This window comes from Hyperoodon ampullatus (genome assembly GCF_949752795.1).
Source record: "Hyperoodon ampullatus genome assembly, chromosome: 4".
NCBI classification, from domain to species: Eukaryota; Metazoa; Chordata; class Mammalia; order Artiodactyla; family Ziphiidae; genus Hyperoodon; species Hyperoodon ampullatus.
The window spans coordinates 167395920-167411953 of NC_136917.1; the positions used below are offsets into that span (position 1 = coordinate 167395920).

The 16034-nt window shown below is 41.2% G+C and overlaps 1 protein-coding gene across 1 annotated transcript in view; it reads right to left on the minus strand.

The window, feature by feature from the left end:
• Positions 1-7928: 7928 nt before the first annotated feature.
• The window catches only part of MARCHF6 (membrane associated ring-CH-type finger 6), a gene marked incomplete at its 5' end in the record, with an annotated part of 64084 nt that continues 55978 nt past the window's right edge, over positions 7929-16034 (minus strand). Inside the window, 4 exons of the mRNA XM_079703780.1 lie at positions 7929-8047; positions 10816-10951; positions 11934-12066; positions 14020-14109. Coding sequence (XP_079559906.1) covers positions 7957-8047; positions 10816-10951; positions 11934-12066; positions 14020-14109 — 450 coding nt within the window. The 3' untranslated portion in view covers positions 7929-7956. The remainder of the gene's footprint in view (positions 8048-10815; positions 10952-11933; positions 12067-14019; positions 14110-16034) is intronic.

Below are 16034 nucleotides of genomic sequence, written 5' to 3' on the forward strand. Positions count from 1 at the left end.
TAGGAGAAAATAAGCTACCTTTTCCGATACAATAGTTTTGGGTCCAAGGGTAGGAGAAACTGCTCCATTCTGGTGGATGCTGACCAGCGCAGCGTACAAGGTATGAATCCTATCTAGTTTAGGGGTCTACTGGCTGGCTGCTGCAGCTGCCCTTGACACCCACACTGAATGAAACAGGCCCTGAGACCCACCTCGCCTTGCTCACCTCTCGACACGAAGGTGAAGAACTAGAATGAGCTGTCTCCAGGAGGGGCCAGTGACAAGCCCTCCTTCCTTCCCTAGAAGTATCAAGCCCCAAACACAGCTTCTCTACTGGGCAACTTACCTACCAAATGACACACACGTTTCCAAATTAACAGCATTAGCAAAACTGAAAATAGGCACTATTTAATGTTGATGACGATATGGGAAAACGAGGAATCTCATACACTGATGAGTGTTCATTATTTGGGGGCAATTTGGCACTTTAAATATGTTTGATGATTTAGCAGTCTTCTAGGAATTTATCCTACAGAAATACTAGTAAAGTAATATGGACAAAATGTTTACTATAGCATGTAATAAAATGGGTTAACCAATTGCCTTTCAGAAAACTTAAATCATAATCTTATCCACACAATGGAATATAATACAGCTAAAAGTTTTAAATGGGATAGCTACTTATGTACTGACACAAAAAGATACTCAGGGGCTTCCCTGGTGGCGCAGTGGTTGAGAGTCCGCCTGCCGATGCAGGAGACACGGGTTCGTACCCCGGTCCGGGAAGATACCACATGCCACAGAGCGGCTAGGCCCGTAAGCCATGGCCACTGAGCCTGCGCATCCGGAGCCTGTGCTCCGCAATGGAGAGGCCACAACAGTGAGAGGCCCGCGTACAGCAAAAAAAAAAAAAAAAAAAAAAGCTCAGAAATATAAAGTGAAAGAAGCCCCCTGCAGAGCAGTCCTGGGCACGTACCACCCGTGTTGATAAGAGCATCGGTGAACGAATGCTTATGCAGAGCACAGTCTGGAAGCAAACACCAAGCTACCTCACCTCTGGAGGATGGCTTTCGGGTTTTATTTTAGCCATATATACATTATTTTGATTCTGATTCATTCATTTATTTACTTACCCAACAATATTTATAGAACGCCCAATATGTCCCAGGACTGTCCTGGAATACAGTAGTAATCCCCAAATAGTTTTTTTTTTTTTTTTTCAATCTCTGGAGCTTACATTCAAGTGAGGGAAAAACATGCAATTATAAACAAGATAGGTAAACTGTACAGTACGTTAATATGAAAGAGAAAAATATAGCAAGAGACAGGAATGCCGAAGTAGCTACAATTTCAGATAGGCCTCCCTAAAAAAGACATTTTAGTATAGAAACGAGGAGATTGGGGAGAGCTTGGAGGAAGAATATTAAGGCATGGCAAACAGCAAATGCAAAGGCCCTGAGGTTTGACCTGTTGTGGAACAGGGGAGGCTGCCTGGAGCACAGTAAACACAGGGGCTGCTGGGGCAGAGGGTGTGGACTTGTGAAAAGTTCTGTTCCGACTGCTTCTATCTTCTAAGTGAAACAGGAATAAAAATCATCAGCCCGAAGTCAGCAAGGTGGAGAAGGTGGCACTTTGAGGAAGAGAAGGTGTGAAATGGTCAGTTAAAGACAATGTATGAACATACAATACTTTTTAAAATTGAGGTGTAATTAACATTCAGTAAATTGCACAAATTTAAACTGTACAGTTGGGTACACCCTGACATGTCAAACCAGAACTCCATCAAGGTAGTGAACACATCCATCACACACATGCGTCCTCTCTGCCCCGTCTCTTCACATGCCTGAGGAATCCCCCCACGTCCCTCCTTGCCGACCCCTACCGCACTGATCTGCTTTCTAGATTGCTGTAGGTTACTCTGTATTTTCTAGAATTCTACATACATGAAAAGCACACAGTACGCTTTGAGTCTACTTCCACTCAGCATCACCATTTGGAGATTTGTCCAAGCTGTATATACAGAGAGTGAATTGCTTTCTGTTGCTAAGCAGTATCTCATTATATGGATAATCATTTATCCATTCATCAGTTGATGGGCACGAGGATTGTTTCCAGCTTTGGGTTAGTACAAATAAAGCTACTACGAACACGCACGTGTTTAAGTCTTCATACGGACGTACACGTTTTCTTTCGGTGAAGAACTAGGAGTGGTAAGTAAACAGGTTTTAACCTTTTACGAGCTGCCCAGCTATCTCCCAAAGTAGTTGTACCATTTTACATTCCCTCCAGCGGGGTATGCGAGTTCCAGCTCCTCCACATCCTCACACTACATGGTACGGTATTTTTAGTGTTAGCCATTCTAACGGGTATGAACGGGTATCTCATTGTGGTTTTAATTTGCATTTTACTTATGGCTAACTGTGTTGAACATCTCATGTAATTTGCCATATATATATGTATCTCCATATCCTCTTAAGTGTGTTAAATATTTTGCCCATTTTTAAAATGGGCAAATAGGTTTTCTTACTACTGAGTTTAGAGACTTCTTTATTCCGAATGCATTTTATCAGAAATGTTTTGTAAATATTTTCTGCCACTCCGTGGCTTCTCTAAACATCGTATTTCATTGTATCTCATTGTATTTCAAAGAGCAGACAGTCTCAATTTTGATAAAGCCCAATTCATCAAATTTTTCTTCTATGGATTGTGCTTTTGGGGTTATAACCCAAGGTTGAATATTTTCCCCCTGGTCTTCTTCTAGAAGTTATATAGTTTGGGGTTTTAACATTTAGGACTGTAATCCATGAGTTAATTTTTACAACTGTTGAGATACGGATCAGTTTTTAATCTTGTATCTGGACGTCCAGTTACCCCAGCACTATCTGTCTGACTTTTGCACCTTTGTCAAAAAGCAGCTCTCTGTACACGTGTAGGTCTATTTCTGGACTATTCTGCTCCATCACACCACCTTTGGATTTGTGCAGCTAGCAGAAGGGATTGCTCCATTTAAGCAAAGAAAGGAGTGAATGAGTGGGGTTCTCAGGTATGAAGCTTCTTGTCCTAAAGAAAAGTTACTGAACAAACATGGAGAAGCAGAAAGACATGGCACTGTTACATATCTAAAGGAAGAAATTTCAAAAAGATGATTAGACAACGTAAAGTGGGTTACTGCTGTTGACATACAGACAGTTGTAGTGCCATGTGGGACTGAGCAGAAGTAGACTGCAAGAGGGTGAAAGAGGAACTGTGGTGTGGGTGTGTGGGAGGGGTGCCTGTATACACAAAACAGGACTTGAGCACCGCCACGTCATCACAGACTCACCCAAGGTGGGTCCTTTCTCTGTGTTCCTTGTGGCATTTTACTCATACCTACAATGGAAACTTTTGCTCATTTTTTTGTTCTTTTCCATTCTAACTGGGCTCCTTGAAGGCAGACCCCATACCTCATTCTACTACAGTACTAAGTACAGTGCTGGAAACAAGAGACACCAAAAAAAATGAGGGCGGGGCTGGGGGTAATTCACCTCCTCAGACCCTCATTTCACTCGTGATGTTGTCTCTGTTCGCAACAAGAGCGGCTGCAGACTGCACGGTGGGAGGAGGGAATTTGTGGCCACTTTCCGAGATTTCACTGTACAATTTCCTTTGCTATAAAGTTCAACTTCACAGATTACACGTGCCCTATGGATCAAATAGCATTTCACCTACCACCACTGCATTTGAAATAAATAAAAATGCACTTGATTTTTAAAAAATCATAGAAAAAGTTTTGAACCTAGAAACAAAAATTAGAAACAGAAGGATCTCTTCACAAAGGGCACTTTAAAAACCTCGAGCAATCCTTTCCTTTTTCTCTGATACATATGATGAGTATGTGAAGTGGACTTTTACTCTATCCAGATCTCCACCTAAAAGACAACCTGGGGAAACTTTACGCTCAGATCTTGCAGTGGAGGCGCAGAGCTGGGTGGCATCCTGCCTGTGGCACAAGAAGGGCTTCGCTCTTCCCAGTGAGGATGGGCTGTAACCACAGAGGAGGGAGAGAGGGGAAGGTGCGTCTTCTGCAACTACACTTTCAAGTTCCTACTTAGAACGGAGGGGCTATAATCGTATGTAACTTGAGTTTTCTCTTCCATAATTATTATACTTTTAACAATCTGGATTATCTGCCTATGCCAACTAATAATGCACATTTCATAATTCTGAAGCAATCTTGCAACAAAGCAAAAATAAACAAACCAAAAAAACTAGGCTACAACTAACGTTTTTATTCAATTTTTCTCTCAACTCAGAAGGCAACAAACAACCACATAAAAAAGGGAGCACTTTAGAATATATACACATAAAGTTGGTCTGGGTATCTAAGGTATTTCATAGAAAACTAACATCCCAACTAAGTAAATGTGCTATTCACTGAGCTTCTACAACAGTCATTTCTAGGCCTTATGGTCATTACATTTTCATTTAAGGTACTATATTAATTTCATGACTACAAAATGAGGCACTCATACAAAATAGATGGGAATGAAAACAGATGTATCCTGTCTTATCTTTATGTTGTATTAAATGCCAAAGATATTGTTGGGGATTACCTGAAAGAAGCCCTTACTTGTGATGACTGTTTTAATAAGATTAAAAAAATGACACAGGGCAGTAATGGACTGAAAGGAAAACATCTGATTGAGGGGCACGTTAATTAAGTAAATACAAGGAAGTTAGAGAACCTCCACAAGTGAGGCTTCCAGTAATACCTTTGTGGTAAGACATTTGTTTTCTTCTTGATGGCAACTGAATAGGTAACATTCTAAAGGAGTATTTTAAACATAATCATTTAATTTTACAATATAAAAAACTTATCACAGTAAGTAGAGAGCTTAAAATACTCAATCCTGAAAATGAGAGTAAGTAGCTCACTTGCAACATTTAAAAAAGTGCCAGTGTTCTTATACTGGTGCAACATTCTTCGGAGTGTGTGTGTGTGTGTGTGTGTGTGTGTGTTTGCAAACGCAATACAATGTAGAAATGTCCAGTGCTTCACTGTTGTTTTAAAAAGTCATCAATTCAACCTAAATTCAAGAATTACACTTTAATAGTAGCATTTTGCCAATACAGAAAGGACATATCATCTAAGATCAAATCATCTGAGAAAAAGTTCTTCTCTATTACTTGAATAAGGGAAAGAAAAAACACAAGACAAGAATCCACAGTAATAACAGTTATATTAAATGTTGAAATAAAAATTACTTTTCATTTACATCTGGAATTGAGATGTCCAATCTCCACTGTTTCTCCAGAGAACAGGAAAAAAAAAAACCACCTAAAAACATGGAGCTTTTTTAAGGCTAGCTATACACAAACTTCACATTGGCATTTTTCTTCAGTTTTCATCTCAACTATTAGCACTTAATCGTTTAAAAATCAAACAGAATTTGCTAATAATGAACAACTGCATACTTCATACTATGACCATTTGATAACTGGTCATGTAAAACTAACCCCAAATGTTGATTTGTCTTCAATTTATAAATAGTAAAAATAAAGCAAAAAGGTCTTCTTTCCTAATTAAATTCCTTGAAGACAGTCTTAGCCCAATGTAAAATGAAGCAAAACTACACTATTATTTTTTTAAATTCTACCTGAAGAAGGGCAGCAATACCAGTACTTTCTGAACTAGAAGTTTTAAATATTTATAAGACTGTTGGTTAATCATAAAATCTTGATGCTACCCAAGTAAATAGTATGCCAGCAAATGCTTTCCTTATGAAAGTATTCACCTTATTGAAAAAAACAGGACAAAGCACAACTGAAAAACCAGGGGAAATCCTTAAGTAAGACAAGATAAAGTTATCTGCCAGTGAAATGGAGGGCAACTTTTTGGCCATTCATATATATATATATATATATATATATATATATATACACACACACATATATATATATATATATATACACACACACACATATATATGTATATTATATGTTGTTTTTTGGGTTTTTTATTTTCTTACAAAATATCTGATAAGATTCACTTAAAATTTTGTAGAATAACAATTTTTAATCTTTTGTGATATCTGCCTAGATCTCTTTCTGGTAAAACAGATAAGTGTGTTCCAATAACTTTATATCAAGATCTACAAATTCTCTGAAAAATTAAAAAAGAAACTTAAATTAACACAATCAAGTTATATGCCCAATTTGATAATATTTTTCTCCCAAAGAGAACTGATATAGACATACACCATGACAGGTGGCATTATGTTTAAAATGCTCCTAATTTTTACAGTAGGACTAAATTTCTAAGTAAAGGTAGGGCTAGCACAGACCTTATTTCAAATATGAGAAAGGGCTACTACAAAGTGTCAAAAATTGTAACACTGAATCCTATGTCGAGCTTTTTTTTTTTTTTTTTTTGATACTGATGTTTTAAAGTAATCACTTACCACTTCAGGAAAAATTGTTGAAATATAAAACAACCAGAACGTGTTGCTTTTGATTTTCGTAACTTATGTTTGGCTGACTCTCATATTTTAAAAATTCTCAGATTTAAGCCTATGGGTTTTAATACTATATGGAAATTCTTTTATGGTTTCTTAAGATCTATGCTGTCCATTTTCTCTGAGAACTAAGTTATCATTCAAAAACAAACACTACCCTTACAATATACCATCACCATTAAAAACGTGGATCACGTGCCCAACCATTCTATTTCTCTAAACTTCTAACTTGAAGCTTTGGTTATAAAGGAAAACCAAGTTTCTAAGTGTTCTGCTTTCTGAGATTTTACAGCACGTTTCCAATGAAATACATTCTGTACTCCTATGTTAAAAGGCCAGCTCAGCCAGCTTCCTTCTGGTCAAATGAAATCAAGTCGGTTTTATTTATAGTTTTATTCTGTAAACAAAAAGCTTTGGAAACTTTGGAGAAATGCACTGCCCCTAATCCTCACCCAATGATGCACTAACCAGCAGGACCAGGGGTTCTAACCCGTCTTCTCTAATGCTGTCAATCTAAGACCACAAACCCCATCTACATTTGACAAACATTTCAGTATGTCCTTATTCCAGGAAGATGCAGTATCACTGGTGATGTTATTCTATAAGATTTATGATCTTGCATGACTTTTGGCCACTGCTGACGAAAAGACAGCTGTGTGTGGGAAGAGGGGGCTGGAGGATCTAAGGAAAAATCTTCTTTCGGACTTTTTCTTTTCTCTAAGTACAGACATGCCCCTAACAAGCACAAAAACCCAACTCCCAATGCTGACCACTAGGAATATTAAATTATCAAAATTAAAAATAATCTCCTCACCTAGCACAAGATACTATACAATATTACAAACACAGACACATGAAAAAAAATCAGGCAGTAGAAAATGTACAACAGCTTTGGTGTTATACAAAATAACTTCCAAAAACGATTGACAGTGAAGCACAAGTTCATGTTTTCTTACCACAGACACTCCACTGTTGATTTCTACTTGTTTCCTTTTACGTTCTTGGTAAGGTCTGAACAGCCAAGACAGAATGTACAGTTCACTCAGTAAGAACTGCTAGGAACACCGGGACATTGCATTCCAAAAGACGTCATTAAAAAGTCTTGCATCTGCACTATGGCTCTGTGGCACATTTCCTGTCAAGATCACAGCAGGTCCAAAATAAAGTGACAACTAGATTTAATAAATTAATATACATTTTGTTTAAAGATGTACAATGCACATTCTGTTTAATCCAAGGTTTTAGGGTATCCAGGAACTTCTATTTACACATATACAGACCTCAGACAGCAACGATGTCAGGAGATGCAGGCAGGGCAGCAGAGCCTCGCACTGCTGCTTGCTGAATGCTGAAAACCCAAGTCACATACCCTTAACTTAAAAAACAACGCTGAGAGATCACTGGGGAAAATCTCCAAAGAGAGAAGTCCACAAAAAAGGACACGTAAAGGCAGGGGAAGGTCAAGGTAGTTGAGACAACCACTTTATTCTTGGGACGACTGTGGAGGTGGCGGAGATGTGCCTTGTTTGCCAGATTTCCGTTCATAGTTCACGAGGCGTTGGCCCACAAGGTACCTAGGTTGTTAAAAACAGGGTGGTTACTCTCTTATGTGATCTTACTTACTAAAACATTCTTCGTTAGAGCAGCCAGTGGTACATTTTCTAAAACATAAAATCAGATCACTTCACTCCCACTTAAAACCCTTCAATAGTTAGGTAGGTAGAAGGGGAGTCTAGAATGAATACTGGCAAACAGCACAAAAGCAGGCATCTCATAGCAAAGGTATGGATTTATGGGAAGACATGAGAGCAGCACAGGTCAGAAGGCCTCAGATGCTGTGCAGCGGAGTACAGGCTCTGGTCCACAGGTGAGGGGCCCTCATAAACTGACTCTTGGAGGCCAGAGGTAGGTACGGTAGAGTAAACTTATTCAGGGGATTTATCTGTTACGGATCATATCTTACAAAACAGGTAAGTGGACAGATCTGAAGAAATGGACTGGAAATATGATCATCAGAAAGCTGGGTAGGGAGGAGAGTAAAACCTGAAAAGCTCTAGTTCTAAAGAAAGGGAGAAATCAAAGGACAAAGATTTCAAGGAGGTCGAAGGAAGATGGCACGGAAGTGACTGTACGCAGGTGACTGACGGGAGGGAGGAGGTTACGGTCCAAGGAAGAGTATCAAGTGCTCCTAACCCAGGAGAGGTGACGGCAAAGGGAGCAGGACTGCAGAGACGGAGACAGAAGTGCCCGTGGACGGGACGGCAGGCCTGGAGGCCCTCCACCAGGACCCGGCGTCCCCATGATGCCAGCAGGAGCTGGGGGGAGCGGCGGTGATGGGCTGCACTGACCGTGGGGGAAGGGGCCGGAGGCTGACCCGGGAGAACAGTGGGTGACAACGCTGACGCCAACAAGCTGCGGGGGGTGGGGGCGGTGTGGGTGATGGTTTCAAGCAGGCACGGGGACCCACTTGGAGGCAGCGGTGCAGACCAAGACGTGCCCGCAGGACTTTACACATCTGTGTAAGAGGAGGAGAGTGAGGCCAGCACGTGGCAGGGCTGCCCGGGAGCCGGGGTCTCTGAGGCTCAGTTTGCTCCTCAATAAAGGCAGAACAATAGTCCCATGATTGCTGTAAGGAACAGAAAGCAGGCAGAAGCCTCGGTAACAAAGGCCTGGCATGTGTGCAGGGCTCCGTGCGGCAACTTTTATTTTTCACTGCGACTTCCTCCACCCTGACTTTCATCGATCACTTTGCTGTCGACATACAGGTCTCATGAGGTCCTCTGGCAGTTCACGCCAAGGAGCTAAACATTTCACTTTTTACAACATTCCACCAGTCCTACTTCTCCTCCATCACGAGCTCGCTGTTTCATCCCTTTGCTTTTTGTCTTCCCGATTCTCTTCCTGAAGTTAATCATCTCTTATTTTTATCCCACTGTCCCCCAACCAACCGGTGTTTTTTCAACTTGTGAGGAATTTGTGAACGCTTTGAACAATGACAACTGAGCAAGATCTGACATGATACTACACACGGCACTACCTGACACGCATGTAATCACAAACCACATCAAGACAGCGAGCACAGAGAGAAAAGCAAGGTACACTTGCCCCAGACCGAAAAGTAACTCAGGGGCAGGAAAACGAGACTCTGAACCCATAGCCAGTTCTACTACCCCAGCAGCCTCTCGTGCTCCCAGCGCACACGCACACACGCACACTTGGCACCTCCTCGGGATCAAGCCCTGTGGCAGGTACTCTGTGGATGTATAATGGTGAACAAGACATGCCCTCTGTCAAGCCCGAGTTCAACGGTTTTCTGCACGAAGCAACGGTGGGGAAAGGTAATAGCGTGCCCTGGGCTGCAGGCAGCTCCCGAGGGTGTGTCTCTTGTGCTCGGGTGCCGAAGTGAGGAAAACCGGCTTTCATCGCTGAAAGCCCCTCCCCATTCTTTCGTGGTTGACAGAATTTAACACTCTGCCTGCCTGAGCGTTCCAGTGTTTATTACCATCAGTAAGTGCTTTGCAGAAGCCCTGAACACTCTCTAAATTTCATTCTTAAACATATGACTCTTAAAGAGCCCTCAGAGTAAACGAGGTGACCGTATAATCTGTCGCCCAAAGCCGACACCCACGAGTAAAAGGGGGCGCTGTTAGTAATGACACGCAGGCAGCCTGTGTAAACTGGGACTCTCCCGGGCAAACCAGGATGGGTAGTTACAAACTTACTTCCTCTGTGAGGCGCCATTAAAGCAGAAGAGGACTCAGCCTTCCATTAGGACATGGAGGGTCAAATGGCTGCTACCCCAGAAGGTGTTTTCCTTGGCTGTTCTCAATTTCTCAGAGGTCAGGTCGCAGAGTTTCCTCAAAAGAGAGGGCGCCACAACGCTTCTGCAGTAACCTCACAGCTTCTCTCAGCAATGGTCAGAGTAACCCAATGGCCCTTGGCTGCAAGAAGGGCTTAGGCAGGCACTGCTAATGCCTAAAGCAGGCTTCTTATTTTTATCTAAAACTATTTAATATATTGTCAGACCAAAACATTTGAAAACAGACTGAAAATTATTTCAAATGGACATTAAAAACTCTTCCTCCCCAAACCGGTTTCTCCCAGTCTTTTCATCTCCGTAAACGACAACTCCGTATTTCCAGTTGCTTGACCCAACCAAGTCCTGATAACCCCCCTTTTCACATTCTACATCCAATCTGTTAGCAAATCCTGTCAATTCTACCTCAAAATACGTCCAGAATCTGAGCACTTTTCCCTCCTGTGATTTATCACATCAGACACAATAATTAAGAAATGAGACATCTTAACAAAAAGCAGCTAGACAAACGAAGTCTAGACTTACTTGTCATTTTTAATATGTTCATAAAGGCGCTTAAACTGGCGGACCTGGAAGGACAAGATTCCCATCAACACCACGACCATCAGTAAAAATGGATAAATCCGCCGGTGGACCAAATTTTGCATTTCCGCAGTAACACCTGGAAAACCAATAAAGAAAAACTCTTAAGTGTATAAAGGATGACAGTGAAATGAAAGTACGTCCTTTTCCTAAGAAGAGGGGAGGGGCGCTTAACTGAAACTCCTCCTGTATGAACTGGAGGGAGGCAAGGAGTGCCGTCAAGCTGGAGCCAGTCCCAGCTAGAGGAGGAGCCTTGTGAACCACCCCGAGGAGCTGGACTGTGTTCTAAAGGCACAGAGGAACCAACCAAAGGATGTCCACCAAAAAGGTGTGAACGAGATTTATTCTTCTGAAAGGTCATCGTGGCCGCAGTGTGGAGAATGAATTAGCGATGGAGAGTTCAAAGCAAGGAAACCAGACAAGAGGCTGCTGAGGTTGAGGTTAAGGTGAGAGCTGATGTTCAGCTCAACGTGAGCTCCGGGCAAGGGCTCCAAAGATGAGAGAATGGGTTCCAGAGGTCAGACCAGAGGGACGTGGAACCCAGCTGAGTATGAAGCGCAGAGAGCCTCAGGTGACACGGGTGACCTTCAAGGTTTCTGACTTATACACCTTGTCGGATGATAATGCTAGTAACTGACAGAGGGAATTCAATAGAAGCAAAAGATTGGGAGGGGAAAACTTTGTGCTTATAATTTTGAACATATTGCTGGCTTTAAGGTCGTGTGAGGATTCTTCAGTACATAGCTGATAATGTCTAGATGTTAAAGTGGCACAAATTAGCATCTCCTCTTTGGTTTTTCTTTTACGCTAAAGGACGTTCTTTAGGTGTCAATACTTTCTCACCTGCCTAGGGAAAAAAACTGTACCAAAGTGTTTTATGATCCTCATCTTGCCCTAACTAGTGAAATCTAAGAAAAACAGTCTTTTAAAATCATTGTTTTAGCTGGATTTATATTTACGATAAAGCATTTGGAGCCAGGCAACCTCTGATACCATAAGTGACAAGAATGGAATGATGTGAATAAAGGTGCTCTCTCAAGCTCTCAGCCAGCATTACCCACCAAGTAAAGGAACGACGCCGGACGCGATGACATAAGGTACACAAAGGGAAAGCAAGAGCACAGAGATCACTGGCGCTGCCAGTTTCCGAATGATATACTGAAGGTCAATGTTCCGGATGCCATTTGCGTAAACCTGAAACATAGGGGTAAAAAATGAGAATAAGGATACAAGACAAATTCCTCCAGGTTAACAGAGCAATCTCTGCTGAATTCAAGCACAGGGAGCTGGATCTACCAGCCCAAAAGATTCAAACTTGCTATTTTTTCAGAAGTCAAGGCAAATTCTGGAACACAAATACATAAGTATGGTGTCCACAAGTTTTTAAAGAAATGCATTTACTTCCTTACACTTTGCAGTTAACTCTGCTAAGAGATAAAATAATAAGATGCTAATCTAGCATAATAATTACACTAGCCTTGTGCTATACGATACCAGATGGCATCCAATGATATTAGTTGAAGACTACGTAACTTGAAGTAACTTCATACATAAATTGTGTAAGAGTGACCTGTGTTACTACTCAAGATTGCATTCATTTTATCTGACTATAAGAAAACATTATAAACAGGAAGCATGTTTCTAAAAAGCCTGTATAAATCACATTTCAACAAATCGAAAGGTATTTAATGGAACAATTTAGTATGAAAGAATTCTACAGTGAATTTTTTTTTTAATTCAAGAATTTCTAAAATATTTCATCTCATCTAGGAAGTTCTACGGGATAGTACTGCAGAGGAAAGAATGGATGGAAGTGGGGAAATCTTGGGAATAATGGAAAATAAAGATGGTATACAGAAGGGGACGAAACAGCAGAGCGCTGTTTGTGTTTTTCCCCCAGCACTTCAACCTCTCCTGGCCCACAGTCACACAGTGTGGTGCAACTCCAATCCCCGGGTCCCTCGGAAGTGGGCCAGAGCATTTCAAGGTGAATGACAAACAGGCTTACTGCTCCGCAGGTCCCCTTCTGACCCCCCAAAATCCTTTGAACCCAAATGCATTTAAATTAATGCAGCAAGGCATCCCGGTGTTTCTCAATCATTTTACTTAAACTTAGACACGTGTATGATAAAGAATGCATCAGAGAGCAGAATATTATAGAGATCAACAGTGTTTCACAGCCCCCAGCTGTAACTACATGCTTATTCTCCACAAGGGTCAGAGTCTCACCTGGAAACTCTAGAGTGGACTGGTCTGTACTCCTATCGGGAATGGACATGCTGCCACGCAGCCCGCAATCCATCTCACTTCAGAATCAGCCCGCACTTGAGAGATGTATGCAAACACACACCAATTCCCTGGCTCTCCCCACCCTCTCAAATCTCCAGGTACAGAAATTTTTGGATGAGTTTCTTGTGCATACTGGGCTGAGAACTACTGTCTTTATTTCCTGTACATCAAAGGAGGTATACCTTCAGTGCTACAAAACTGTAACACCTTATTAATTTGATGCTGCCCTAAGGACAAGAGGGTTGTCCGTAAGTCCATTCTTTAGGTAACTCAAACTTAAAAGAAATAAGTACCGAAGTCTACTATGTTGGTTACTTTGGAAGAAATCTTCCTAAAATGAATTATCCTACTTCCTAGCCTTACTATCAAAGTACAGAAGTACCATCTATTTTTTTCAAGGTTATCACCTCAGTGACCAAATTATGTGATAGCTCCACAACACAAAACTGCCTTAGGTGTTATGTAGCTAAAATATTCCCAAAGAGCTCTGCTTTTCTAAATCTATTTTTTCCTGCCATTTTCTTTATTTATTGCCTTGAACAATAAGCTCTTTTCCTTACTACAGGCTTACAAAACTGACGGTATACCAAGCCTTCATCAGAACTCCTGCTCTAAAAAAAAAGCACATATGCTAAATTTTGCCTTTACTTTAGTCAGGGTTCTAGGTCCTTTAAGATACTGGTTAACTTTCAGATAAGGGAAGTGTTAAGAGTAGCTGATGAAAATTCATGGTGATAAGAGTAAACTGACTTTCTCCTTAAAAAAAAAAAGTTACATATGCTCATTAAAGAAAATGTAGAAAACTTAGAAAAGTGGGAACGTGGAAAATAAAGAGTCCCATAAGCCGAACTCGCTTACCTGCTCAATTACAGTTTTCAGCCACCACTGAGGACCCATCAATGTTATAGCTGCAATGATTTTGGCATGCAGGACTCCAAGTGCCCAGTCCTAGGATAATAAAAATCATTTAACAGATTTTTGTTTGTTTTTAGCAATAAACCCAGCACAGAGGCTATTTCTTGCATTATTAACTTCAAAACAAAAATTCTGTTGGATTAGTAACAATTTTACAGAAGAATAAATATGCTGGAAAATCCAGGGAATTTTTCCCCCAGCAGCTCAAGTTCAATGTTTCTATCAAAACTCATTCTTGTGTCTTTCAAAAAAAAAAAAAAAAAAAAAAATCTACATTATTTTCCCAAGAGAACTAAGAAAAGTGTTTAATGGACATCTGAACAAGCAAATAAATAAAACAGTGCCCTGATTTTACTTCATCAAATCATCCTTGGGCTGCTTTCCCGGTTGGGCTCCTCCTGAAGGCTCAGAGCGCTTCCAGAGGGTGCGCTCGCAGTTCTGCTGAGCTGTTACTAGGACCTCCCCAGTCACACCAAGCTCGCGGCTGTGCCTCTGGCCTGCCCACCCCACTATCCACCAGGCAGCCAAGGGATCACCACTCCCACTGCCCAAGTGATCTCTTAAAGTGCAAGTCAGATCATTTAAGGAGACCTCCCTGCTTACAACCCTGAACACAGCACACAGCGTCCTTCATAACCTGTTCTGTTTATCTTAAAAATATATATACATGTATGTTTTAAAAGTATCAAGTAACATTTAAATCTATTCTTACATTAAACTGAAACCTTTCCAGAGAAGGCTGGAGTCCTCTGTGACCACCAGCCCAAATCCTGATCCCTCCCCAGCAATAACCACTGCTAACATTTGGTATGTACCTTCCAAGTTTGTTTCCTTATGCACCGATCTATGTCTATACATGTATGTCCCATAGGAAATATGTAGTATCAGTTTTATATGGATTTTGCTCATACTGTTCTGTTCCGATTTTCTGGTTTGGTTGGTTGGTCTTCCAAAACATCTTCAAATAGGGTGGGAGGCTGATGCATGCACTGAATTCTTGCATAACCTCAAATATCACTCTTCATCCTGACAGACGAACGGGTGAATGACATTTTTTCTAGGTATAGGAAGGTTGGGTTTTGTCCCTTTTATCTCAGTGGTCTCTAAATGCCCTTCTGCCTTATGGTTTCAGTGCTACAAAGTCCACTGCCAGTATGCTTTTTTTTTGAAGCTTGTGATTTAATTCAGAAATTTTACCAAGATGTGCCCAAATGCGTTTTTCTCATCAATTTTCTTTTCACCAAACCTGATGAGGTCCTTCAACCTACAGATCAGTTCTTTCTTCAGTTCAGTTAAAAATGTCTATTTTTGTTTCAATGTTGTCTCCTATTTTTGTTTCAATGTTGCCTCCTATTTTTGCATTGTAGAACCCTTATTATGGCTATATTAAGTCTCCTGGGTGTATCCTCCAAGACTCTTCCTCTCCCCTCTATTTCCTATTCTTCAGTTTTGCTCTGTGCATCAGTCTTCCAGGCCTCCAATCGGACTAGCCACATCTTTAATTCATTTACTGAATTTGTTTGAAATCCACGCTATGTAACGTCATGACGATTTCACTCTGTTTTATGGCTGCTGTTGTGCGTGCATGCCCACATACCCCTGTGTTTTTATTCTTCTATTTGAATGCTCACGGCTCTGCAAGCAGTTCTCTGTCACCGGGCATGTGTTCTGATGGCTCTGCCTGGCCTTCCTTTCTGTGGCTGCTGGGCCCCCCTTACATAAAACGTGTTATTTTTCTCTGTTGACTCAATGTGGTTCAGAGGCTCAGATTGAGAATATTCTAAAGGGCTGCAAAAGGATCTTTAGCCTGTCAGACCTCTGGGATAGCAAGCCAACAATTCCCAAATAAGAACATGGAGAAATCCTCCTTGCTTTTTCTCTATCCTTCCAGGCTCACAAGCAGGGAAGATTCAACCCAACAACTCGCTTTCTCTTGGCCTCTGGGAGTCCAGAAGGCA